Source organism: Phasianus colchicus, chromosome 6, assembly GCF_987193195.1.
Source record: "Phasianus colchicus chromosome 6, bPhaCol1.hap1.1, whole genome shotgun sequence".
Taxonomy (NCBI): Eukaryota; Metazoa; Chordata; class Aves; order Galliformes; family Phasianidae; genus Phasianus; species Phasianus colchicus.
In genome coordinates this window covers 50,300,135-50,328,028 of record NC_143441.1, presented here as the reverse complement: position 1 = coordinate 50,328,028, position 27,894 = coordinate 50,300,135, and the positions used below count along the sequence as shown (strand labels likewise).

At 41.2% G+C, this 27,894-nt stretch overlaps 1 protein-coding gene across 4 annotated transcripts; it reads right to left on the bottom strand.

The window, feature by feature from the left end:
- Nucleotides 1-1,876: 1,876 nt before the first annotated feature.
- On the bottom strand, nt 1,877-27,892 carry SNAP47 (synaptosome associated protein 47). 4 transcript variants are annotated; one of them, XM_090143242.1, is made up of 5 exons: nt 27,823-27,892; nt 21,643-22,198; nt 16,874-17,358; nt 12,890-13,020; nt 1,877-4,447 (listed from the first exon to the last, which is right to left on the bottom strand). In XM_090143242.1, the coding sequence occupies exons 2-5, from the start codon at nt 22,137-22,139 to the stop codon at nt 4,301-4,303; spliced, it is 1,260 nt and encodes a 419-aa protein (XP_089999368.1). In that variant the 5' UTR covers nt 22,140-22,198; nt 27,823-27,892; the 3' UTR covers nt 1,877-4,300. The 4 variants fall into 4 exon arrangements, with proteins under 4 accessions (XP_089999368.1, XP_089999369.1, XP_031463724.2 ...); XM_090143243.1 differs by lacking the exon at nt 27,823-27,892 and adding an exon at nt 27,774-27,792; XM_031607864.2 differs by lacking the exon at nt 27,823-27,892 and adding an exon at nt 24,638-24,986.
- Between the last annotated feature and the right edge of the window lie 2 nt (nt 27,893-27,894).

Here is a 27,894-nt window from a genome sequence, read left to right as displayed (position 1 = left end):
CAAGTTTCTTCATTTTGATGTTCAATACTTTTAACTCCCCTACTGCCAAATCATAAAGGGGTTAAAATCTGCGGGTTTAAAATTAAACCACTTGACACAAGCCAGGCTGAACTTTTAAACCATTAAGCCAACACTGTTCCACTTCAAACAGGAGGCAGCTTGAATGCAGGGTGCTTATTTTGCAGTTGCTGCCTCCTGGCTCACACACAGCTGGCCCAAGCACTGCATTTACCTTGACAAGGCAAAGCGCTCGCCGGTGGCAGCACAGGTTGGGGTGGGTGAGGAGATGCTGTGCTGCTGTCACAGGGAGCTGGACTGGTGGGCAAAGCCCCACTGAGCTGGGATGCACGGATGGGCAAGACCAGCAGCCCCAGCAGGAGCCCCGTGCTGAGCTGCAGACATGCTGGTGTGGAAGCCAAGCACTATTTACTCTGCAAAGGCCAGCTGTTAAACCGATGACTAGCACAGTCATGAAATGAGTTTTCCCTATACCAGGCTGAGGTTTGATATTGCTCACACACAGCGAGAGGCAAAGGGATACCACTGCCACTGTTTGCCACGTTAAAAATTAAATACAGTCCGTTTCTCTCCCAGAGGCTGGCTTCAACACTTGCCCCATTTCCTTCCATAAGGAGCAAACCAGTGGTTTCAAAGCATTGGCTTTGGAAACAGACAGCTATTATGAGGCTTTAGTTCAATTACTTAATTGCCTGAAAAAGCTCCTTACACCACCCGTCTGAGGGCTGCAGAGTGCCCTGTTTATTACCAGGATTCAGCCATTCCACCAGGGACATTCACACTCTCATGCAGGAATACATTTAAGTTGCAGCTATTTCAGGCTCACTCATCACTGCCACAGACACTGGATTATGAAGTCACATTGAGACACAGCACGATCTTGTTCTGCCCTGTGTGAGCCAAAAAGCCTTCTCAAGTAAAATCTATTCATAATTATAATCTCCCTAGCATTACTTCTCAGCTTCTTAATCACAGAAACAAAAAAGGTTGGGAAAGACCTCCAGGATCATCAAGTCAAACCATCAACCCATCCCACCATGCCTACCAATCACGTCCCTATTAACGATGGAACCCCCAGCTTTACACACTACAGCTTTACACACTTTTACTAAGATATGCAAAGACCTTACAAACCACATATGTAAAAGGCCTGATTTACCTTAAAAGTCCAACTGCTTTACTGTAAATAGCAGTTGTGTCAATGAGGAATTAAGGCCAACAATACTGTCTTGTGTGATACCTGCTGCATCTTCCCTCACTGACATTGTTTGGAAAACATCACTTGGGTCTCAGGCAGGATACTCAGGAGTTTCTAAGCACTTCTGGCTGTAACAGAGACCAAATTATCATACATTAAGATTTGACCAGAGTAAAGTCTCTATACTTGCTTACCGTGAGGCTGTTCAAGCATGAAGAATCCAAACAGTTCTCAGTCCATTATCTAAAAGCTGGAGCAACTGCTCCACACCAGCCTCTAGGACAGTACCAAGTACCACATACCTTGTTCATCCTGTTCATCCAACTCTCTGTCCAGCTGATGATGGGTGATCACTGTGATGGGAGTCACCATCCCTGCAGGCGTTCCAGAACCTGGAGATGTGGCACTTGAGGACACGGGTCAGTGGGCACAGTGGGGGTAGGTTGGGTTTGGACTTGGTGATCTTAGTGGTCTTCCAGCCTTAATCATCCTATGATTCTATAATCATGTTGATAACATTCCATCAGTTTATATTTCATCTATCTTAAAACGTAGCCTTATGAGAAGTTTTACGTTCTGTTCAATGGTAGGAAAAGGCAGAGGATGGAGCATTTTCCATCATAACTTCTTAGTCAAATGAATACAAGACAGAAGATACCAGTCCAATATATTTAATAAATTACAGAGTGAAACTCCTCCAGGCATTTGAAACTCAGCTAGGAGGTCAATGTACATTTCTGGAATGGGTCACTACTTACAAACCATATTACAATTTTGTTTTAGCATGGACACAGACTAACACAAATCACAGATATGGTATCAGATGCAACAGCTCATGATAAAAATTACATCAGTAAAAATATGGCACAAAGAATGCTAAGCTAAATGTTGTGTAATTAGCATTTGCTTTTGGCAGTCTTGATCTAAACTAATTCAGTGTACAGATCCATTCCCAGTCAGCACCAGGGTCAGTTAATATATATTTTGTGCAAAGGTGTATTTTTAAATTCATGACATAGTTATGTAAACATACTTTCACAGTAAAACAACAGTGATTTAGGTATCAGAAACAAACAAAAAAAGAGAATCCCAGACAATACTTTGTTTCACACTACACAGTGTATGTATATATATTCAGCAAATAGGTAAAGTGCGTGCCAGTAACAACTTTGACTGTAAATGAAGGACTTGCAGTGCAGAAGCACGACTTCCTCCAATACTAATAAGCTAATATGAAGCAATACAAAACAAGGTAGAGTAAGGTCTCGAAAACAACATACTCTACGGGATCTACTCTGCATTTCTTTATAAAGTAGGCTGAATTACTCTGAAACAGGAAATTTTCACATCAGCTATCAGAATAAACAGTTCAAAGCTTCACTACTTAAAAATATTACAGGTTGTATTTGAGAGCAATACAAGAAGATATTTTTAATACAAAAACACTTGGGGGAGAAAAAGAAGAGATTACAACAGCTATTTTGAATGAAAATAGCTTGCCAACAGCAGGATTCAATGAAATAGGAGGTGAAAAGTAATCCTGCCTTTCAAATAGTCTGTTATAGGCTGCATTACCTAGAATCCCTCCAATACAGTATCCAGTAAGTTAGGAAAACATCTCTGCTGTCCTGTAGACTCAGTGGAACTGACTGTAAACAAAATCTACTAGAAAACAATTGGCAATATTCCCTTTTATTTTAGAAATGTAGAAGTAAAAGAAGTCTTGAAATGTCTCATCACCAGTTAGTGCAAATAAATAATAATCAGAAGGCAGACAGATGCACAACAGCCAAATGATATGCAGGTGCCTGTGGTTCCAGCCATTGGCCTCTCAACCTATGAATGTGGAGCAGATGCACATAAAACAAACGATGCTCCCCAGAACACATGAAGGTTCCATTTAGAGTCAGAGAAAAGTGCATGGAAGATTCCTGGAAACTGAAGGTAGAGATGCAAAGATACAAGATGCCTTCCACTAGCCTCCATGAGACGTGGCAGCCCAGGTCCAACAAAGTAAGCAGGCACCACACTAAGTGAATGCTATATTCATGATGTTCTGAGGACACTGAATCCCTCAGACCATTATCAAAAATACAAAACCACTGTGTGCAAGAGAGCAATACACACAGCAAACTACAAGAGATGCACTGAATAAATCCATCCATGAAAAAATACCTTCCTTCACTCCAGAATCAATTCCTTCATTAATTCTGAGGTACAAAGGTGAAAAATAAAGCAAAAGGTGTAGGTGTTCATCAAGATCAGCAATCCCTCTTTGGAAAGAAGCAGCAAATATTTAACCTTGACACTTACTTCTTTTAAGTAAGCAAAATATTCATCCAATGGGAAAGAAATGCTTCAGTAAGTCAGTGCCTGTACCAGTGCATGCATATTAACTAAAATTCTTCCCTTGATTTCCCTGAACATGGCACAACAGCTGTGGCCACTAATCCTTCATTATTCTTATAAAATTTCTGAGCACATTAAAAATACGTTTGAAATTTATTAAAACTACTCGTTCAGTGAACACAAAGTTTTATCACCATCATTTGCTCACCTCAGCATTAACTCACACACACACAAAAAAGCCTCAATGACTTGCGGTTGGACATCTGGCCCTCAGTTCAGCTATTAACTATTTGCAAGAAATAGAGAATTAATAGGTTGTAATCATCTAAAGTAGTCTCACATGCAGTTCATTTCTCCCTTCTTTGTTGAAATAAAAAAAAAAAAACAACAACAAACCTTTCAAAAGCAACAACGTAAGAAGCAGCATAAAAGTTCATTCAGATGAAATCCCTTTGTATTTACAGATTTTCTGTAGTCAAGAATCCACTATCATTGTTTCACTGTGATTAAAAGATTTGGCCTTTTTCATCCTAAAACAGCCAACCATCATCATCCAAGTCTGGAGACATGTTCAGAACTCTCAGAAACTTGACATCAACCGTACCACACTCCAGACAACATCGCAAGCAGCTCCCACACAAAGCGTCCATACAGAAACAGTCTTTAAAAAGACAATTCCACAATTCCCTGATCCCCTCTTCCTCGTGATGCCATCCCCATTGGTTCCTATGGGTGCTACGTCAGTTTCTTTATTCTGCGGTTCTGCTTGTCGATATTCAGCGTCGCACGGTCAACGGAGGTAGTGATGGAATCCAGAGCTTCGTCCTGTCTCTCCAGTTCTGCTTCTGTCTCCAATGCAAGGCTCTTCAACTTCTTCAGTATCTATTGGAAGAAAAGACTGAGAGCTTGGAGCAAAAAACCATACGGTTTTTTGACAACGTAACAGACACAAGGCAGTTACTTATTTCTTTGCTCTGAATGACCAAATAATTTGTAGTCATGCCCTGAAGTGCTCTGGACAAATTTCCCTTCTCTACTGATGTAGTCACTCCATTGTAGAAGACTACCAGACTGGTCATGCACAGTCTGCCCTTGGTGAAGCTATGCTGTCTCAAATCACCCTGTCTTACGTGTGCTTTGACATGACTTCCAGGAGGTTCTGTTCCACAATCTTCCCAGACACAAAGATAAGGCTGACTGGTCTGAAGTTAATAGGACCTTCCTTCCTTCCCATTTTAAAATGAGAATGATGATTCCCTTTATCCAGACACCAGGAACTTTGCCTGATCACCGTGAATTTTCCAATATGACAGTGTGGCTTGGCATTCATATCATCTAATTCCCTCTGGACCCTGGGATGTATATTCAGATAAGAAAATGAGGAACAACTGTTGTACCTCCAACAACTCTTTTCCAGGCTCTAAACATTATACAACCAACCAGCCAATTTATAATACACTTAACAATTTAGCAATTGTATGTGGGAATGTGAGCAAACACCCTGAGCTACTCCATAATGACCAAGAAACTCTGTTGTCTGAAAAAGCTGATACTAATCCATAAAGGGCTGAAGCCTCAAAAGTGAAAGCAGAAAGCCAGCCTGATGCATTCCTTAGGGAAGATGACATCTGTAACAATGCCCTATGCTGACCTTTTAGACCTATTAAACTTCAGCTGTCATTGGTTCACATAACTGATTCCAATAGCAGAGTTACAAAGAGCAGCAATGCATTGGAAGAGGCTGCTCAGGAAAGCAGCAGAGCCGCCATCTCTGGAAGTGATCAAGAAATGTGTAGATGAGCAAGTTGGTTTACCTGGCATGGTGGTGATGGGCTGAGGCTGGACTTGGTGATCGCAGAAGTCTTTTCCAACCTTAATGATTTTATGATCTTCATTTCTTGATCTGTAACACCTTTCAGGAGAGTGCTCCTTTCAGCAGCACTCTCAAGGCATGAGTTACAGCACCACCTTTTATTCTCACTTCTGGCTACTCCCTTAATAAGCCTGGTGGTATGAACTTAAAGCACCTGTCTGATGGGCAAGACTCAGCTGCCTTCCCCTTGACTCTCTAAGGGAGATTTGAAAAGCAGACCTATGCCACATTAGATCAATTGGAAATGCAACCTCTCAAATCCTTCAGATTATAAAGGGGCTGAATCTGCTATCACTACTGTTCTACATGATCTGCCTCCTTAGGCATCCACAGCCAGCTCCACACTGCCTGATTAATATGAGCAATTGAATAAAAACCCACAAGAAAAAAAACTATCAGCTCTAACAGTCCACATCATCAACTGCTGTGGTACATAAGCAGCTACATAATGTCACTGAAGATACCAAAACTATAGGCTGTGTAGTTCACAATACATCTGTGGCTTTTGGTAAAATAAGAAAAGGAATTATACTCTATACACCAGTTTAACTATTATTTTATTGATTTCATAACTGGCAAACTCAGTTCTTGTTTTTCATAGAACCACAGAGCAGCTTTTCTTTTAGAGTAAGCATCAGCCCTCAGAAAGCTGCTATGAAATGTCAGCAGCCCCTATTTCCACAGATGGGACTGAATTCCATAGCAATCCCCCTGTTTGAAGCTAGGTAAGTTACTGGTTTGAGAAAAGCAGTGAGGAATATTATATCTAACTGGAATGGCAGGGGAATTTTATGCAGTCAGAATTCTTTGACTAAAGCTGGATGTCAGCCACAATAGTGGGATTTATCTCATAAAATATCTCTCAGCTCTTTCAATAAATCACAAGCAGCTAGAAATACAGCTGTGTGAATAACAGGCTTTGCAATTTGGCTGCTAAAGCAAAAATACAAAGCAAACCATGGATCAAGCCTAATCTACCTTTTTCTGTTCTAACCAAAACTACAAGTGAAGAAAACTATGCTTCAATCCTGAATGAAACACTTCAGGTTCCTACCATTGTAAGAGTAAAGCAAGGCTGAATTCCCCAGACTGCAGATAGTAGATGTGTGTAGGACATGCACCAAAAAGAAAAATGACATGATCAATTCTACCCTGTGTGTGATCCAGGAAATGGGGCTGAGATGTGGTCTTGCCCCTCCTAAGGAATTAACTACCTGGATTTGAGAAGTTAGAACCTCAGTCCCTGCTTTGAATTTCTGATATTTATGTATAGGGTGGACAGTGCCACACAGAATAAATCCTACCAAGCAACATTGACTGCAGCCTTGCATTCATATGACAGCATAATTAAGAATGGATGAGACCTCTAAAGGCCTTCTGGTCCACTTCTCCTGGCTTACAGCAGGGCCAGCCTTCACGTTCAACAAAGTGCCTACCAGGTTTCAGACTCCACACCAATGAATCTTCCAATCCCGATGATAATTTAGGAGTGAAGTCTCTCCTCTTTTTCAACATGTCCTTGCACACTGCAGCATGGGAAGCTCAGCTTTCATGATTCACGACCTCACTAAGCCTATCCCAGTTTGTGAGATCTGCTGAGGTGAGTGCAGAAGACCAGTGCTTCCTCCATGACACCAACACAAAGGTGGGTGCTGGCACAAAAGGATGCAGAAAAGGAGTAGGGATATTCCCCTTCCCACTTCTCCAAAAAGCATACAATTTATTTATAAGTCACAGCTCTGCCAAAAAAAGGCCCAGGTTCGCCATGAAAAACATTTTTATTTTTAGTTCTAAACCCGATTACTTTTGATAGGCTTCGCATTCATTAGAGCATACTCAACATTTAAAATACAGAAAAAGACACAATTGTTGAGAACAGAAAAGCTTTTAAAATACGAAAGCAGTAAAATGGAAATTCAGTCAGCTACAGTGCTCTGCTCAGTCCACCTGCCAATTATACTCTGCTTTGAAACACAGCAGGCGATGACTGTGTGGTTATACTTGCACGAAAAAATAAAAGGCAAGCAGCTCACTTTCATCTGCTCATTCTCTTTGCCTTAAACAGTCTGGTAATAAATCTCTTAACCCTTTTGTCCAGCACAGCTTCGACCGTTCAAGATGAGCATTGCTACTTCATGCAAAGGGATCTGAAAGTATTAAGATGCATTCCCCACACAGCCCACAGAGCTCGATGGAAAAAGTTACTGGAATCTGATATCTGGCCAAAACTGGTCATTTGTTTTGCAAAGTGAAATGATGGCAAGACTTCTAGCTATCACTGCTTCAGTTCTGTCAGTTGCTCATAGCAGCAGTGCCTTCTACATATTTTGAGCCACGAACCAATCACAATCTGTTACACAAAGCAGATGGGCAGGTACAATCCCACCAAAGATGCATTTTAAAGGCATATTTCATCAGGCACTGGTAAATCTTGCAATGAGACAGCCTCAGATTTGTGTCACCGTATTACAATCTGGAAAGTCTGACTTGTTCTCTGGCTCTGCCACACGTTTTCTGTGCACTTCAGGTGAGTTACCGAGAATTCCCATGTGTAAAATTGTCACTGTAAAAAACAGCAATGCAAATATGTCCCAAAAACTCAATGCAGTATGCTAAGTCATTGAAAGATCTGCATATGCACTGCTTGTCTTAGCAGGCTGTTAATTAATAAAGTTATAAAACAAATATTCCCTGTGTCAAGTGTTCAACTATTGCAGACTTATGCCTTGCTTTATGAACAGTGCCCATGTGAGCTATGCAACCCTGAATTCTCATTAAACTTATGGGAACCTGGGCAATGCAACTGAGATTGTGATTTAACTTATCTGTTCAAGGAGTTCAACTACTGCCCATTTCTTCCCTTCTGCTGAATGAGGAGCTGAGATGATCAGCTAGGCTGCAAAAAATTTCCATGCAGATAGAGCTGGAATGACAGCAGAGGACTCCAAGCCCCCAGGATCTTCCTCAGTACTTAATCCTATTACCACTTTGTCACATCACCTGATGTCTAAACTCAGAGCATCAACCACACAAAGACTGTATGCCAAAGGTATTACCACAGAGACCTGACCTCAGTTTAGGTCCCCAGATGTCACCATAACACAGTTATCTAAGGCTTGTGAAATATGATTTAGCACCTCAATACACCGAGCATCCACTGGTAAGAATAAGATACAAAAAGTGTCAGAGTGCAGAAAGTATTGCCAATCGAGTCTGAACTCTCTGAAATTCTCAATTAATCCATTTCACTTTCCCTGTGCAGCTCAAATGAGGGCTGAACGCTAAAGCAGAGTATAGAAAACCAGAAATGGTTCTTGAATGCAGGCTCCCAGGCCAAATTCACCTGTTAGGAAGCAACGGACTGTCACTTACAGTATTCTGAATTGTGGTGTAAAAAGAGGTTTTGATGATCATAACTTGTAATGTTTTCACATGATGCTTCACCTCTGTGCTGAACACGCTGGCAGAAAGCTGGAAACTGGGACAGCACTTAAGACAGTCTAATTTGAACTATCATTATAAGCTCAGACCCACATTAGGAAGTGAGTGGTGTGCACTGAAATAAGGGGCCTGCAGACATCCTCTCCTACTGCATCTGGAGCGGAGCTGGCAGGCAGAAAGGAATAACAGCTTGCTATACCACTGCAGTATAATCCACTAAAGGAGATTTGTCAAAGCCTCATGTAACAAGAGTAACTTTCACAACAAAAAAATATGGATTTACATTGCTGTCAGTGGCTATTAGAACAGCATGAGAAGGCCACTGCTTGCTTACTACCTTATCCTTAGTGTCTGATTTCCCCATTATTTCTTCCTGAACTGATATAGAAATCTAATTTTATCTTCTTTCTCTGCTACTTGGGAGTAGAGAATCACAGAACGGCCTGGGTTGGAAGGGACCTCAAGGATCATGAATCTCCAACCCCCTGCCATAGGCAAGGCCACCAACCTCCCCATTTAGTACTAGACCAGGCTGCCCAGGGCCCCCAAGTATAAAGCACTGAGGGTGGCACTGGAATACCACTGGTCTCATCTAGACACAAATATATATACATATTCAAGCAGTTGTGACAAAGCCAGTTTCACTGGATTCATTATCACCTTTTATTTTAGTACCATGAAACATTTAAGTTACACACAAGCAAATACATAGCAACTGTTGCAAGGACCTCAGCTCTTTCTGCAGATTGTGCTTTCATAAACAAAATCCAGGGCACTATCATGACACACGGCTGCTTAGATCAGCTGCCTGTTGCTTGCTCTTGCCCATGGAACAAGGCCATCTTATGAGCAAATTTGGAATTTAGCTCTTGGAGTGAACAGCTCCTCAACAAAACGCTTTTTCTCTGACCTAACGGTTGTGACTTCCTGAGATGAAGGCGTGATAGAAGGGTAACTAAACACACAAGAGTCTCTGAACGGAGCAAAAGATTGAAATAGAATAATCTAGGAAGTAAATGCTAAAGATATGCACTGGGATGTGATGTTTTTCCAGATGGTGTGGAATTAACTTTAGTAGTATCTGTCTTCATGGCATACACAATGTGCAGACACACTAAATATCAAGACAACAGTTCTTTGGCAGGAAGAGTTTAGGAAATTAGAAAACATCGGCTTGGCAAAACAAATCCAAATCTACAGAACAGAACTACTCCCCCTCCTCTTAAGCTAATATTATTGCATCCCCTCCCACACCCATTGCCATTATGTCAGCCACAGCAAGGCGGTAGGCAGAGGCTCAGCCAGAGACCACAGGAACTGTGCAGGCTTCTTTCTCCATCTCTATAGCACAGCTAAGGAACGCAGCTCACATCACCACTCTGTATTACGTTAAAAAAACTGCGTTTTCAACACAAATGTCCTGGTGAGGTCTTTTACTCAGGCACCCAGTCACAACCGCAGACCATCCAGCGCTTCCAGCTCTAATGGGAGGAATTTAGCATCATTCAACAATTCCTTCTGCAAAATAACTGTTATTATCATGGCAACTACTTTTTCCTTTTTTTGAAGGAGAGGAGAAGAGACATCAACAGTTAATCTGCACATTGCAAATCTCTCTTCTCCAATTCAGCAAGTTCCACTTATTAATCACATAATAATACTTAGGTGACACACATAATAATAAGGTGAACATAGCACAACTGTTCTGGGCTTTGTGACTTTGTTTTGGTTCTTGGGTGTTGGCCCTGTTTTGTGGTGTTTTTTTTTTAATATTAAAAAAAATGCTTGCATTACAGACAACCAAAGAATCTCCAATAAAGCAAACTGCTCAGAAAAAAAGCATTATGGTTAAACAAATGAACCTCCAACACACTTAATTCACCCACGAAGTGTGATGTGGCAAATGTCATAGACTTCAATGCATGTTAACATATTGCTTTCGTAACTATTTCCACTACCTGATCTCTAAATGCTTTGCTGTTGATAGACAAAGCAAGAGCTGAAGTGGTGCAGAGACTCCCTGAAAGCAGCTGCAACAATGTTAAGACAAGTTCTTGCTGTGGGCTGAAATGACTTATGGGCTTAAATGTCCCTCTTGGATGTAGTTACAAGACCTTCCCCTCCCTAACAGTAGGGGCTCAATACCTAGAAGTCTCTGTGCAGCACTTACCATGATGCTGCCCTTGATCCTCAACCTCCACCACACCTTTGAAATCCACTTCTACTCATTTTTGATCACACTTTCCTTCTTTGTGTTTACACCTCCTTCCTCTCACCACAGAGTTAGAAGGTTCTGTTTTAAGCTCCAGAGCACTGAGAAAAAGCAGTGTATTGGAGAATTCCTGGGAACAACTAGAGAGAAACAGTCTGTACTAGATAGGAGGCTTCATCCCCAGTTCACACAGCTTGCCGGAAGATGCTGAACTCTCCCTGTCATACATTTCCTCTATTCACAGCCAGCTGCTTTGATAACATCAAGCACTGACCAAGGTTGTCTGCTGTTCAGCTCTCAAGAACTGGCTCTGGGGAAGCCATTCCTAGAGAGTCTTTTTTTCTTGCAAGATACAGCAAAATGTGTGTCTTCAAAAACATGACCAATAACCCTTACTATAATAATATTCAGCTTTCTTGGGTCTGGCTGCAAATTAGAATTATAGTGCTGAAAAGCTGACATTTAAGAGAGGAACAACTAGCCCTTCTGAATACCTAATAGCTGCACAAAGTCCGTGTACAAATGATTAATGGATTGCTGATATTTGTACAACTCTGATTGAGTAATAGTCTCTCAAAACCCTCCAAAAGGTCAACGCAGCATCAGAAAATGCTTATTTTTTGATAAAGTGACAGATCACAGAAATGAGCTCTTGAAGAGCTGAGGAAAAGAGAAAGCAATTAGAACGTGACTAGTTCATTCTGATTCTGAAAAAGCCCAAATTAGGTATTTCAGTCAAAAGATCTTGATTATTTTGGTTAATTAAGCAAGTTTGGGTCTAAAAGGGTACACTTATGAGGCATTTTCTAGGAGGAAAAATGAACAGGAGTTTAATAGGCATTACTGAATGTATTTTAAAACTATTAATGAGTGGAATGATGATTAAAGAGGCCTGATTCTCAAGGAACAGGTGCTCAGCAATTACTGGGAAAAAAAAAAAATCAGGCCAATTCATAGGCTGTCAATTTGGCATTCAGATCCTCTCCCCACCCACCCCTACCCACAAGTTTACCCCAAATCATTAACTGGTTTAAAAATTCTCAGCTTGGTGCAGTATAAATAAATACCAGAATTGTCTCTCAGACTTCAGTTAATCATCACAGGGTTTTGTTTTAAATAACACTGGCCATTTAACATGGCTTTTAGTCCACCATCCCAAACAGAAAATTTCTGCAAAGGTTAAACTCTCACCTACCCACTTATCTTTTGGTTACTTTTCATGATTATCTATGAATATATTGCAAGACATTTTCATTTTTAGTTGCTTAATTCATTGCTGTGTGCTCACAATACTCATCTAGTTTGGAAACATTCACAAAACTGAACAGAGCACTTCTTGTCAGAACTACTACTCCTCACCAAAAGGAATAAAATAGCAAAGGGAAAAACACAAAAGAAGCTAAAAATGATCTGCTAATCTTCTTAATCTTCAGATAAAACAGGTTAAATTTAAAGATTTGCCTTGTGCTATTAACCCTCTCTTTGATATATTCTGCCAATAATCTCCAGTTTGTCCAAAATAGTTAAGAACAAATAGAAAGTTGTCAGTGTATTTTAATCACAAGCTTGATGGACTTTTTATTTTATTTTAAGTTTAGGTAGGAGAATATTTTGTTAAGGGCAATGACTACTACTTGACTCCGTGGAATCTGCTTTAGCAGGAGTGTTGGGCTAGATGACCTCCAGAGGTCCTTTTCCAATCCTTATGATTCTGTGACTACATTTCTGATGAAGGGAGAAAATGCACGTTGCTAAGGATAAGGAGGGAGCAAACCAAGTCAGTTATCTTGACTTATACCTGTTTAAGCTCTTTTGCCTCCTCCTGAGAGATCTTCTCATGCTTCTGCAGTTGAACCTGGTCACTGTCCGTTCCCTCTCTGCCTCCCACTGGAGAGCTGGGCTGCACCACTCCTCCCAGGAGTCCTGTGGCTGAAAGAGAAATTCCCATGGTCAAAGACTGCCATCCTCTGACAGGGAACGCTAATGCAGAACCAAACAGGCTGAACTCTGCTCTGTAGCAGTCTGCAAGAGGACAAGCTCATTCAGATACACCAGACCCATCCTTGCTTTTTGAGCCAAGTTCTCTAAGAAAGGATTCAAGCTGTATCTTGTACAATGCCCAAACTGAAAGTAAGCACACTGCTGAAAGACCGTTCTTAAAGGCTGCACCTGAAGAATGAGTTCATTCTGGACTGTGAGCATGCATATGAACAGACAGCAAGCAGCAGCAATGCAATTACAATCAGATAAACTAAGAATCTCCACCCGTTGCTTCTTTTTAATCTTTTTAATTAAAGAATTTAAAAATGATGGACCACAGACAGAGCCAAAGAGTGAAACCAGTGAACCCCTGAAGCAGAAGGGCAACACTGACGCTAACAGCCACCCCCAGCTAGGCAGCATGAATGCAGTCCCTGGTGTAACATGCCACCTGTCCTTTATTTAAAGCATCAGCTCCTATTGCACTATCTGATACTGCCCAGTGGGGTAGCAGGGACGTGCTGCAAGGAAAGGTGGTTATTTTTGATGCAGATGGGTTCTAAACACCCAAGACGCACATCTTGGCTCCTAGAGGCACTCCAGACATCTCCAAAGTGCTCCCACTTAATGTGGCACTGAGAAGAAGGGAAGCTAATGCTACCACTGCCACCTGCAAGCAAACAGCCTGACCTGTGCAGGACAACAAGAGCAGATCTTCAGGACATCAGGGCAGAAAGCGTGTCACAACTCAGAGCTCCTTGCCAGGCCCAAGCTGGTGCCCAGCTGGCTGGCTGACAGCATTCACCTAACTGCCCTGGGGTAGTGTTACTTCTCCATGAAAACAGAGACAAAATCTAAATAAGAAGTACCAAACCTTAAATCCCTCTCAAGTAATTACTGCAAGCTCCTAATCCTTAGACATATTCAGTTATCAGTCTGAGAGTCACTAGACTCAGACACCGTCAAGGTTTAAGACAAGCAAATCATTCATTGTACTTATGTTACCCTGTGCAAATGCTCTTTGTACTTGGAAGGGATAGGAACCAGGCACTGAAAAAACACTGCTTATGGTATGTTATTGTCCTGGGCTCCCTCAAAGGGGAAAGTGGGGAGGGAATGACAGACCTTCCTATGGCAGCAAACAGCCAGACAAGATTCTGCGTGGTTCTTATCAGCTGAGTGTCCCTGCACACTAATTATTTCATTAAAAGCAAAAAATCTGTTCATTTCACTCCCATTAAGCTCTGAGGACAAGAATAGGAGGGGGACATGACAAAGTCATGGAAAGAATGAAGAGGGGAAGGAGATCTGACCATTCTCAGCAATTTCTAGTATCAAACAAAACAAGAGGCAGAAATATTTGAAAAGCAGTAAAGCAATTTTGTTTAGCTCTGTTACATCCACAAGGGTAACTAGCAAAGTGCTGTAAACTCCTAAGAATGAAAACACAGTCACTGTGGCTAAGCAGGGAAAAGGCAGCAGCTTTGAAAGGGATCTAAAGCTGTAAATGCCAGTCTCCAGCTACAGGATTAAGACAGCACTGCCCTAGACAGCTACAGTGCAAGCACACTGTAAGATTTCTTGTGCCTTTTAGTCTAGGGGAACTGTTATCAACCATTACTGGCGAGGAAAGTACTGGAATTAATCTATCACAGAAGAACCTCTGTTACAAAACAATCCTTTCTGTGCTCCCTCCAGCATTTAAACACTATTTGCAGCTTGGTCCAAAAACAAACACACACAAACACAGTCAGGAAAGAGGTACAAAGTAGTTGAAAGTCGTTTCAGATAATCTAGTGTGTATAAGAATAGGAATCTGCGAAGCCCTTAAGTGAAATCAAGCCAAAACTTTTAAGGAAAACAGTTTTGTTGCAGTTATTTATACAAATGTGCAACATGCACAGCTTTAAGGCAGGATTCGTATAAGCAGACAGGATCTAGAGAAGATTATGACAGTTGTGGTAATGTTCACATCCCTTAGCTGCACTGTATGCAGCAGACAACACTACCAGCCACTTTGCTGTACCTCTACTTCTCCACTACACCTCTGAATCAATGTTTGCTACCTCAAATCATACGCACAATTTATGCAGACTCAAAAGCAGATGTGCGTAACACAGAATACTCCCCCCTGCTTTTAGCAGGGAATCAGATCAATAATAACCATCATCATCTGTATTTGCAACATGTGAACAGCCATGGAAAATAAGCATTGGGTAAAGCACAGTCCGTGACTGCCATCTAGTGACAGCAGGCAGGCAGCAGCCGTCTCCTAGGAAGGAACAAACAAGGGTTTTGGTGGAGCTGCAGAAGTCAGGATTTCCATAACCTCCCGTTTGCTTTGCTGGCATTTCCAAATTAAACAGCCAGAATGCAGGTGGGGGTAGGAGAGCAATATCCTTGACTCACTGACTCAGATGCAAACAGAGCAGAGCAGTGGGGAAATTAAGCACAGTAGGGCTGTATAACCAATTATTTTATGTAACCGGGCTTAAGACCATCAGGAACTGAACACCAATTTGCTGGAATAACTCAGTGCTTAAGAAACCAGCAGGTTGTTTTTCCTCTAAGCTGTTGTGCCAACACTTCAGTGCCAAATGCCCAGAGACTGACTTCCCTAAAAATTAACAAGCTTTTCCAAGCTATGGCCCTTGATGACTCGTCAACAAGAGAACATGATCCTCCCTGCTGAAATCCAGTTGTAGCTTTGTGCTTATAATTAGTTTTGCCTATTGTTTTAGTCTAGCAATTTTTCTACTTTTTTAATTTACTGAGAATAAATCCATCCACTGATTTGCTCTTTGGTCACTAACAATAAGGAGAAAAAAGGATTTGGACATGTTGACAGAAATAAATTCTTAGCAGACAAAAATTTATCAGCTTTTCAAATGAATCCAGGTTTGGATAACAAGAAATGAACAAAAACACAACCCTCCCAAGATTTTAGAAGTAGCAATAGCTGAATGTTTTTGTTCTTACTGTTGTGAAGGAGTTGAAGCCCCACCTACATTGTTGTTTTTTTTTTTAAACAGTGATTTTAACTATGCCTTCACCTGATCTGAAACCTAAAATCTCCTAAATCTAAACAATGGAACTTCTTAAATAAATATGTTTATTTTCACTTATTATGAAATAAAAATGCTGGCTTTTAAGTTATTTGAAAACTTGCTGGACTGGAAGTTTGTCGTAAACCTTCTATATTAAATGTTTCTACCAGTTGCAAACTGCCAAAGGAAAAATAGTAACAGCAGAGGACTCAGAAGCACACACTCAAAGAGGAGAATGGGTTTCTAACAACCCTTCCCCAGAGTAGCACAATACTGAATTGGTGACCACAGGAAAAAAGAATGACACAAAAGTTAAAACACAGCCCAGTAGTTGAAACTCAAATTAAGTTAATCCTTTCACAAACCGTTGTGGAGTTGGTGAAAACACCAGCTGAGACTACAGTGTTAAAGACAGCTTGGCATATTCTAGTTGTCAGGCCCTCAAGAGATACCTCAGCTTCAGCATCAGGAGTCACAGGTTTTGCTAGTGCAATTGGGAGAAACTAAATCCAACCATATTCAAATGTCCCCAGCACTTCTGGTAGCTCTAGCCTCACCCTTGTTCTCTTGGCAAAAAGGCATGAAGTCAACTAATAGCTCTTTGTTTTGTTACCAGTGTGGCCTCACTACTGAGTCGGGGGTAAGAGATGCCTTGCCTTATAAACACTATATCCCATTCAGAATTTGAAAGCCACTTAGAAACACTGCATACTGGCAATAGCAATTATGGATGGATTATTTTGTCTGTCACATACCTGCTTGCCAAATGGAGGTGCCAAAATCTACCTGAGGAGACTTCCTGGCACCAACAAATCCGAGAGCATCTTCTAAAAACTGTATCTTCTTGCTAAACTGCATCTCTAAGACAGAGATTGCTTCTGGCATCTTTGCTGACAAGAGCCTGTAAGAGGTGTCAGGCTTCCCAATAAACCTCTGACGGACACTGATTTCATATGGTGTGTGAACTTTGATATCATCCACATCCTTTGATTCAAACCGGTGAATGACCTGAGAATTGCAGTCACTGATTTCCAGGCCAGAAGCGAAGAGCGTGAGTTTTCCTGGCTTCACATTTGAGTCTGTTCTGTGGGTGATAATAACTGGAATTCTAATTATGATTCCTTCCTGGTTCTTCAAATCGGAAACTGTGGCAGTTTCCTTTGGCTTCGTTTCCAATGGTGCTTTCCAGAGCTTGCTGCTAAATGGCCACCAAGAAGGAGATTCAAGTTCTGTCAACAGCCTAGCGAAGAGAAGAGAGTGTTAGAAGGGAAAAGCCAGTAAGAAAGCTGTGCTACCCACAAATTACTGCATCTATGAACAACTCTTCATATTGATTCCAGCCCTCCACTGTTTTGCTTCTCAATCCTATTCACATCTTACCACAAACCATCCTTTTTCAACAACAGCTTTCCTTTATTTGCCAACACGTTGGAAAGTGATCCCAGAATCTCACCATTCAGAAGTGAGAAATCCAACTTCCAACTGGGTTTATTCGGGCCAATTTACAACCATTTGTTCTTCAGCTAATACTGCCTTTAAACTCAATGTTTCCACACTTGGTCATCACTGCTGCTTCCCTTCTACGTCCATCCCATAGGCCGGTGCCTTTCACTTTTCCCCCAGTCCCAAATTCCCACTGCCAGCTCAAACACAAGTGAGTACAAAGTTCTGAGCACCAGCTCAACAAATGCAGACAAGAAAGGCATTACATGCATTTTATGTACACCTAGAGGGAAGAATTTGTGAGATGCTGGATATGATCCCTCTGTTGCATTTTCTGTCAGCTTGGTCCATTATCCTTTTATGCAATACTGTCCCAAAGAAGATCAATATCACAAATCTCATCAGGTCTATGCCTCCTAAGCATCCTTTTCACAGGAAAAAATAGAAGGGGTAATGAATGAAAAGCGGGTTTTGATTTGATTTGGTTCCATTCCACTGCTCTAACAACCCTGCCAATGACCAGGCAGGTGCTACAGTAGATGCTCCTAATGAAGCCACACTGCAATTTAACAAAACACTGTCCTTACTAAAGACGACTATTTACTGTCATAAATCCTAGAGACACAAGCCTTATTGGGCTGAAATATAAAGTATTTCTGCTTCACTGCTGTTTTGGATAGTCAGCTTTATTTAATTCACACGGAAGGTACTGTCTGATGAAATACGTATCACAATGATGCTCTCAAGATATTGTTTATAATGATTCAATTTCCATGAGAGAATCCGAATGGCTCTACAAAAGACTTTGCAATTTTAAGGTCCTGTTTAATTTGGCTGTCAACACAGTTTCATTTGAAAGTGGAAACTAACTGAACTCCTTGTTTACTGGTCAAAGCTATGCACCAGCTCCTAAACAGACCTACTTAAAGAAATCCATCTGCAAGGAAAAGCAGAAAAGAAAGCACCCTAGGAGTAAACTACATAGACAGAGGCAGAATGAACTGCTTTAACAGTATACTCCCAGCTAGAGCATGGACATCATATATTTATGTTGACAGCATGCAAGATGAGCAATGGGTCTGGGAGCTCTCTGCTGCCCTCTGAAAATGCTGTGACACCCCTTAAGGGGAAAAAAAGACACATTGAAAGAGATGTAACAAAATTCTGCACTAACACAATTTGAAATGGCACAGTGTCACAGATTTAGGGCTGAATTCTGAAACTATGAGGTTCAACTTAAGTTCAGCATGGAGAAAGACTGAAAAAACCCTCTAAGCTCTGCTAGCTCACAGCATCTTCCAAATTAAAAGCCATGCACTGACTTACATGTTGTAACTAAACAGAAACTGACCCGATCTCACTCCTATAGAGCACAGTGCATTTTGTGGCCTCTTGGTTAATGAAAGAGTTACAACAAGGTATTCCAGGACAATGACAGCTTATGCCTGCTTCCAAACATATGAGAAGTCATTAAATTCCTACTGCAATATAAGCTTCCCTCATCACATTTACGGTGAGAAAAGAGCACGTGTGTTTACTTACTGAGAACAGCTGCAGTGTGACAAATCTAAACCTCTATTTACACTGTGGTAACTTACTCTTGATAGGTTTTAGCCTTAATTTTTATCCCTTTATCCCCTCATTTTCCCCTCCCTCCTTTCCCAAGGGACCAACTTCCTGGCTGTGCAATGTCTGATTTACAGTCAAGATTTCTCCGTTGTGCAGCCCTGACAAAGGCTCCAGCCAATTTCTCTGGCCTTCCATGGAGGAGTCACCTCCCTGTATCAACAAACCAGTACATCAGTCTTTATATACAAATGAAAATTTGCAACCACAGTACCTTGTCCTCTCATAGCAATATATTTATAAGGAACCAGTTTATTTTTGGTCTGTGAACATCTGCTAGCAAGTCAGACTCTGTTCTGCTTATCTGCACACAGTTCCACTGAAAGCAGCTGTATATACCCAGGCACACACAAGAATAGAATTAATAATCCAAAAAAAGCCCACACATATAGGCACAAAGTTAATCAAAGTTTGAAACACATGAAAACAGAAAAAGGAGCCTGGCTTGTTTTATCAAAGACAACCCCATCATATTGGTGTTGCTATTAAAAGCTTTAACCAATACACACCGAAGTCTGCTCCCTCTCAATACCTGTCTGCACAAAGTCTGCACAAAGTCTTTTGCATGTGTATAATGGCCCTGAATTATCTCATCCATATAGTTATTTCTTAGTAAGTTTCTAAAGTTTGCAAGAGTTAGAGACATAAGATACATCTGCACATTTAATTATGTTAATAGTCTGAATTAGCCAACACGCAACAATCAAGTGAGCTTTGAACATACCCATTTTCTACACTGTTTAGGAAGATGAAGAAATATGTCATCTCTTTACCAGAAGACCTTCAGTCAGGAGTGCGGGGGGGGGGGAATGGATTTACTGAATCAAGCTACATACACAATGTATTCTAAAACAAGTGTTAGAATTCCCTAAAAAGCATGAGGGAAAGCAGACTGGCTTATGCCTCCCAACTTTGTGTTAGTCTGTGAGAAAATTGGTTCAAACCCACACAGTTCAGATAAAATAAAGCATCACCTAACATTTGGTCAATGTCTTTCTTTATTTTTCCATTTTTAAAAATCAAAGCATTTAGCTCTTCAGATTCACCAGAACAGGCAATACCTCCCAGCACATCTTAACCCAAAACAAAACCCTCTTCCAAAAACAATGAGCAGCTGTTTATTTTCCTACTCTTTGTTTATTGCTACAAAACTTTAAAACCTATTGCTGAAGCTTTCCGTTGTCTTGGCTTTTCATTAAAGGGCACGAGGAGTATCACCAAAATCAATGTGAAATCAACACTTTCCTTGAGACATATCTTTCTAAAAACAAATGCTTCTTCCAAGAACAACCAGTTCGAACTTTTAGTGGGTTTGTTTCTTTATGCAGGTGTCAGAGCTGCCACAAAGACACTCATAGCTACAGGTCTTCAAACATAATACTACTACTAATCTTCTTGTCTATTTTAGACTGCTATCGAGTCCAGCTTACACGCAAACTTGCATAGAGTATTTCACTTTAAATGGTAATCATTAAATAATGAAGTTGAAACATTCTGTGACACCAGTCACTCACTATTCATGAGTTCTGCTACAGCCAAAGACACACAACATCTTAAGCGTTCTCCAGAGCTCCATTCTGTTGCCTAAGCTCAATGCTTAAGACCCTGTTTTCAAAAACAATTAGTCACCCAGTGTCTGAGATAACCACAAATCACTGCATTCTATCTACAGCCATTTCCCTGACAGCATCTGCACCACACTGTCCTCACTGCCGCCCCTAACAGCAAATACAAAGCTTTCAACTACACGCTTTGCATACAAAAGCAGCCTCAAGAGTTGACTTCAATTCACAGAAAAAGGAATGCAGTCTAGCTAAACCAAAGATTATTTTGAGGCTGTCACCTGATAACTCTAGGAAACTATTTCCAAGAAGACCTCCTGCCATATTCATCATTTCCTTTGGAGAAAAAACAAAACAAACCAACAGAAAAGCCAAACCACGATTGTGTTCACTATGTAACAGCAACATAGGTTACTCCATGACTTAGGAAAGAAACTAAACTTTTGATATTTCACACTTATGTATATTCTAGGTCACCTGATAAAATCCAGAGTGTGTCATTCAGCAGGGGTATTAATTTGTATCTTTCCTGTAGCTAGTTTTCAATTTTCTCAAAACAAGTCTTGTTTTGAGATCTCTAAAGATTAACATTTCTGCCAATCATAAATGAAACTCAGAAGGGCTTGAAAAGTCATTTGAAAGACAGAGGACACATACTGAAATAATTTATCCAGGAAAAAGAAACGTTAGACAGGAGGAAAGACAGAAATACAGAGGCAATATCAAGATGTTGCTCAACATCTCAACAAGAACTAGACTGACGAGAGATCATCACAAGCTTAAACTTTTACAGCAAAGCAACGCTTTGGTTTCCTAAAGACTTCTGTAGCTCTCTTTTATGGCATACAATCCCACAACCACTACTTAGTGCAGAAGATGCCACAGTACCATACCTGTCTGCCACATCCATATCCCCTTCAATCTTGTTGAGTCCTCTCATGATGTTATCAAACTGCTCGCCCTGGTAATGTAGCACTTTTGCTGTATCCTCCAACCGTTTCTGCGACCCAGTCAATAACCCAGTCAGTTCCTTTCCTTTTGTTGTATGCAAGGCTGCTGCTTCTGCTCCTGTGCCTTCACTTGACAGCAACTGCTCCCTCCAGAAGTGCTCAAGGATGTTGAACACCGCATTTCTGCTGGGCTGCAAAGAACTGAACCAGTGCTTGGTGTTCTTCTCCAAGATGGTAAGAGAGCTGAAAATTAAATTTGACGATTCCTTCTTGATCTCACTGATACTAGAAAGATGGAAGTTGACCAAAACCTCCCCAGTCTTGTCAGCTGTAAATTTGATCGCAACAGGCGTCAGTGAGAGTCTGCCAGAGACCCATTGCTTGTTGGTGTCCAAGTAGTAAGAACAAGGCCAGCTATGGATACGGATGTCTTCGTTCATCAGCTCGCTGTTCAGATTCTCTTCCACAGCAGCAACACCTTCAAAGCCAGAAAAAGAATCTAGAATGAAAGTAAAAATAAAAAAAAAAAATTAGGTAAGAATTCTTAACAACAAATTAAACCTAACATTAAAACACTCAAATAATGAATCCTATCCACAGCTGGTTTCCAATACTATATCTTTCTGAGTACTTACACAACACAGATTTGGAAACTGCTGCAGATGGTTTACAAGATTTGGAAACCATTCCTAACTATTTCCCTCTAAAAAACAAACAAAAAAAACACCTCACCCTTTCTGAACAGGGTTGCCAGTAATATCATCTGCTCCGTAACAGCACTGCCTCCCCTTCTAAGAATGTTCTCATTACATTTCAGCACGTCATTTTACAACAGCATCAACTTCAAATGAGCACTGCATTAACTCATTGGATATTGCTCTAAGGGCAGGGGCTTTCTAATTACATTACTCCGCATTCATGCACCTATGTTCATCATTTTGCATGGTGGAGAACCTACCAATAACAGCAACACAAACTGTTGTTGTGCTGTTTTCACCAACTTTGAGTCTTTCACATACTTTTTACTGGAAAGCTATCATGTAAGAAGTCTTCCATTCCCCACCCCATCACCATATGGGACAAAGAAAATTCAGAAAGCATCAACATGAGGCCATCAACACAAACCCATGACAGTGACACGAAATAACTGGTCCTTCTCCTCCTACTCTGAGCTATCAATGCTTAGTTGACGTATTCCCAGATCAAATCATAAATATACTCAGATAAAAAAGATGTCATAGAGGTATGGGGAAGAGGTGCTGCTGGCCTGGCATGTGGAACAACTCAATCGGTATGATAGCAGAGCAAGCAGCAGAACTGGCAGAGGCTTAAAAGAGCCAAGGAAACTGATTGCTCAGCTCAGAGCAAACTGACAACACCAAGGCAATGGCAATTTCACTACACCTCTGACAGCCCACGTCTTCCTGGGAGCCTGTGATGCTACTTGATGATGCAAAGTTCATCCCATAAGGCTTGCTCACAACTATCTCAAATCCAAGCAGACAAAGACAAAGCTGTCTTGTGCTTTAAAGCCTGACCTGGTTAAAGCAGAACAAGCTCAAGTTTGGAATAGTAAATTAAATTACATATCTGGATGTGCACCTCTTCCCAAATTCCCAAAGATATTTCTTCTACCCAAAGAATCAGATTGTTTCTTGCAACATCTCCTTCACAGTGCTAGTTTTTCATTGTATTAAAGACCAGTTATGTTCCATGACTTAATTCCTTATGAACAACCATTACGTAATGGTGATTTAGTTACTCGCTTATTCATTCTTACTCTTCTCAAAGTCTCGAACGCATTATAGCATAATTTGCAGATTGATGTATAGCATTATCACAAGGTACTCAGTTACTTAAATGGCACAATAAATGAGAAGTTAGAGCTCTACAAAACCCCTTGCCAGACTGATATTGTAATTTCTATAAGCATAATTGACAACTACATCAGTGTGCGTGCAAGAGAATAAAAGTTACATTACTATTAAAATCACTGACACTTGAAACTAAACCATATTACAGCTTTGTTAAACAGGCACTACAAATTACAAACAGAGCTTTACCTGCCTGAAACTGCCTGGATTTGACACTGACTTTGGTTTCTGCAATGCAGTAAAACATTTTCAAAGATATCTTCTCCTTCATTGATATCACACATTCAAAGATTTGAAATTATCACCTACTCAGCACACTTGTAAGACAGCATATACACTTAAGCAGCATTCAGCTTCTCTCAGAAGTACTGGTAACAGTAATATATAGCAAACAAAAAGTAAACCAAAAATCAACATCTCCTATTTCATCCTCAAGCTTCTCACACTCTAAACATATTGCAAAGTTAAATGAAATTCACTGAAACAAACAACACATCAGCAGCCTCCCTACCCATCAAGTGTGTCGTGTTTAGGACCTCCTACCACCTCTCCAATTTCAAGAGCATGAAATCTGCCACTTATGCCTTTTTCTGAAAAATCCAACTACCAGCATATTGCCCACAACAAGTTCTTCCACTGAGGTTCTATTTTATAGAGAATAAATAAAAATAATAAAGAAATCAAGGCACTGAAAGATATACATTGCAGAGGATCACAAGAGAAAGCAGGAAGCAAAAAGGATGTTTTTTAGCCCTCGCTGCTGGGACAGGCACATGAGAACAGTGTCAACTGGGAAACAACTCCTAGTCTCTGCTAACAGCAACAGTCATCTTAACAAAGGCATAGTCACAGCAAGGAGAAACAGTTAACAAGCAAGTAGCTCTTTAAATTTGTGTAAAATCTCAGCATAGAGCCTGTTTCCACAGGCTGAGCCCTACAAACTACCACCCAGTTGAAACACATTCTCTGAAGCCTGCTCATGACTAATATAAATGTAAAAACACACGCAGTCTTGCAGCTGTGCCATTCAAGTACATTTCTAAACCATCTCTCAAGTTCCTTACCTTTATCTGTAGCTGCAGAAACCTCAGACAGTTTTTTGGGAACTGCTATGTTTACAAATCTGTCCATCTGTACGTGAAGTGTTTTCTTTTCTTTTTCCTCTTCAAAGCCCAAGAGAGCAGGTGAAATAAAGCTACATGTATCCAACAGAGAAGGTGTGCTTACCCCCGGATCTAAGAGTAAAGAAGTCCTCTCAGACCACAGGAAGAAACAAAGTCACTTGACTGGCGTATATATATTGTGTGTGCCTTGGGTCATATGACTTTTGACTCACCTGAGAGCCCAGAAGCTTTGCCTGATAGTCAGCTTCTTTTTGTGCCCGAGGCTAGGATTTCCACACAAAAACCTTTTTGCTAATTAAATCTATTGTTTCAGTACATTTTTCCCAACATAATCATGCTTTAACTAGCAGTGGCTCTGCACAACTTAATCCCTCCCTCCCCTCAGAGAAGCAATTTAAACATAGGATAAATGAAAATCCACATGAGGAAAACCAACGATTACTTTATTCAATACAAAGCAAGCAAAACAGATATCATGGTACACAACATTGCTGCTGTTTAAAAGCATTCAACAGTGAGCTATTAATTTAACACAAGACTTCATGAAGTTTAATTAAAACGTGACAAATTTAAACAGCATCAAACAAAAATAAAGATGTGCACAACCATCTGAAGTCAGCTGGAAAAAAAGCATTATACATCTGCTTTTCCTCTGACACTCGTATATTGCATCTTATGCATCTCTGATGGGTACTAACCTGCAATTATAGCTTCTGAGATGCTAGAAATACTGTCATCCTAGTATTTTTGTAACTGTGCCCTTCTTGAGCTAATATTAAGGAAATTTCTATTTGTCCATCTCATAAGCCAACTCTTGATTGTATTTACAAGAGTTACACTCCTTAGAAAGGTCCATTTCTATGCAGTGGAAGAGGAAGAGCCAACTAAAATGAATTCACAGTGAATTCTTTCATGCTTTGTGAACAAACAGAAGTTTGCCTACACTTTCGTCCACCCAGCAGATAACCCAGGCAGTTTCTCCCATCAGCACATTACTCACATTCTGCTCCACCTCTGACACAGCAGCCCTTCAGAGTGCACTACCACACACAGCAAGAACTAGGATCAGCAGTAATGAGATGGGGATTATTTCCAACAGTGTCACCACAACATTGCCTAAATTCTTTAGCTAATATATGAGTGGTGGCTGATTCTATAAAAAGAAGGTGACTCACCTTCTCCTGCGAAGTGCTGTCAGATCACTTAATGAAATGTAAGCATTACTAATTGCCACAGGTGTGAGGAGATGCTGCATACGCACTGAGAAGATGCTGTCAGCTCATAAGCAAATCATCCCTTCACAATGTGCCTACCTCAGAGCCTCCAGAACTCAGTCACAGATTCCTCTCATCTTGCTAATTAACTGCAAAACTCTTTTCCACATGTCTCTAATGTACTGATATTTACTTTTGGTCCTCCTTCATAGCAATCTTATGGAGCTCTTCTATCTTTGATGGCTTACTTCCAAACCACACCATCTCACAAATGACAAATTTTAACAGTTGTGTCAGCCCAGCAACCTTTATTTTAAGAACATTTATAAGGACTGTCAAGTAGTGAGTCCTTTTTAATGAAAGGTTTAACTTGCTGTCCCCACCAAGTTTGTAACTTCGCCATTCCCCTCACGATACTACAAGACACAATGTACTCTGAGGTGACCCACCCAGAAAAACAACAGGTAAAGATTCACAGAAACTCTGTACTGTGAGATTCATCTTCCCTCGCTCCAAAAGACCAACACATCCCTACTAAAGGACAGCTCAAGGCTGAGAGGCTTATCCATCGAATAACCTGAGTTGGAAGGGACCCTTAAAGATCACCGAGTCAAACTTCTGACTCCACACAGCACCACCCAAAATCAGATTGTATGCCTGATATAAAGCAGCCCTCTTCAAGATCAGAATTCCAGCAAATCCTCCTACATCTAATTAAATACAAGCTGCCTCACTTTCCACAACAGCACCTGCACCACCTATATTAACACTCATCAGCTTCCCCTTTGATCTTGACCCTACTTTGACCCCTCTATTTCAAAACACAGACTGAACTCCACTTCTTAAGTCCTGCTTCTTTTTCCTTCCAGGGAAGGTTAGAAAAGAACACTAAGATACCCACTAAATCACATCCCTCAGTGCCATATCTCCATGATTCTTGAATGTCTTCTGAGACAGTGACTTCTGGGAAGCTCTGTGTCACTGCATTACCACTGTTTCTGAGAAAATATCCAGCCTGAACCTTCCCTGGCACAGCTCAAAGCCATTACTTCTAGCTCCATTGCTGTTAGTTGGGAAAAGAGGCTAACCCCAATCTTGCTCCATCCTTTCAGGCAGTTGCAGAGAGCAATAAGCTCTCCCCTGAACCTCCTCTTCTCCAGACTGAACAACCCCAGTTCCCACAGCCTCTCCCCTTAAGACCTGTATTCCAGACACTTCACAGCTTTGCTGCCCTTCTCTGAACATGCTCCTAGGCCTCAGTGTCATTCTTGTAGTAAGGAGCCCAAAACCGCACAGTCCCTCACCCCACCTCAGCAGTGAGCCCTTCTTTCTCCCCACCTTTCCTCCCACAACTCGCTCCCTTCTCCTACCTGACACCTCCAAGGCTCACCATTCTCTTCCTTACCCCAAGCTGAACCTCTCCAAACCCACAAAAATACACTTCCTTCCCTCTTTCATCCCTTTTCCCCACTATGAAAAACAGTCTTTCCTTTTCTTACTCCAAATATAATACAGCCAACTGCTGACCCAAAAACAACACAGCAGACAGGTGTTGGTACAGTATGATCTTAAAGGTCCCCTCATTCCCAAGGCCTCCTTTGAGTCAGCGATCAGATGACACCCCTTTCTTTTTATATAGACCCAAGAGAAGATAAAAATTGCTTTTTGTCTAACAATTCCACGCCAGGCTCCACCACTACAACCCTCATCTCTCCTCCTGCTACGACTCTATGGCAAACCCCTTCACCTCCCCTCGGCCAAAGACACCTCCTCCGTGATTTCTACCCCCACGTAAGCAGGTCAGACCCCCACCCCGCTCCTCCATCTTTACCCGCTCCAAACTCCGGCTAAACACCCCTCACCTCCCCGCCTCCTCCATCCTTGCGCAGCCCCAGCCCGGCCCGCACTCACCTCGCAGCGCAGCCCGCAGCGACGTCCTGCGCTTGCGCCCGCCGCCTGCTTCTATTGGCCAAGCCGAGCGCC

Excerpts from the sequence above, each read along its gene's own strand:
- SNAP47 (XM_031607864.2), bottom strand. The coding sequence starts at position 24,704 with ATGGACAGATTTGTAAACATAGCAGTTCCCAAAAAACTGTCTGAGGTT. Across the intron at positions 17,359-21,642 it reads GATATGGATGTGGCAGACAG|GCTGTTGACAGAACTTGAAT; the intron begins GTATGGTACTGT and ends TCTCTTCGCTAG. Across the intron at positions 13,021-16,873 it reads CACCTCCATTTGGCAAGCAG|CCACAGGACTCCTGGGAGGA; the intron begins GTATGTGACAGA and ends TTTCTCTTTCAG.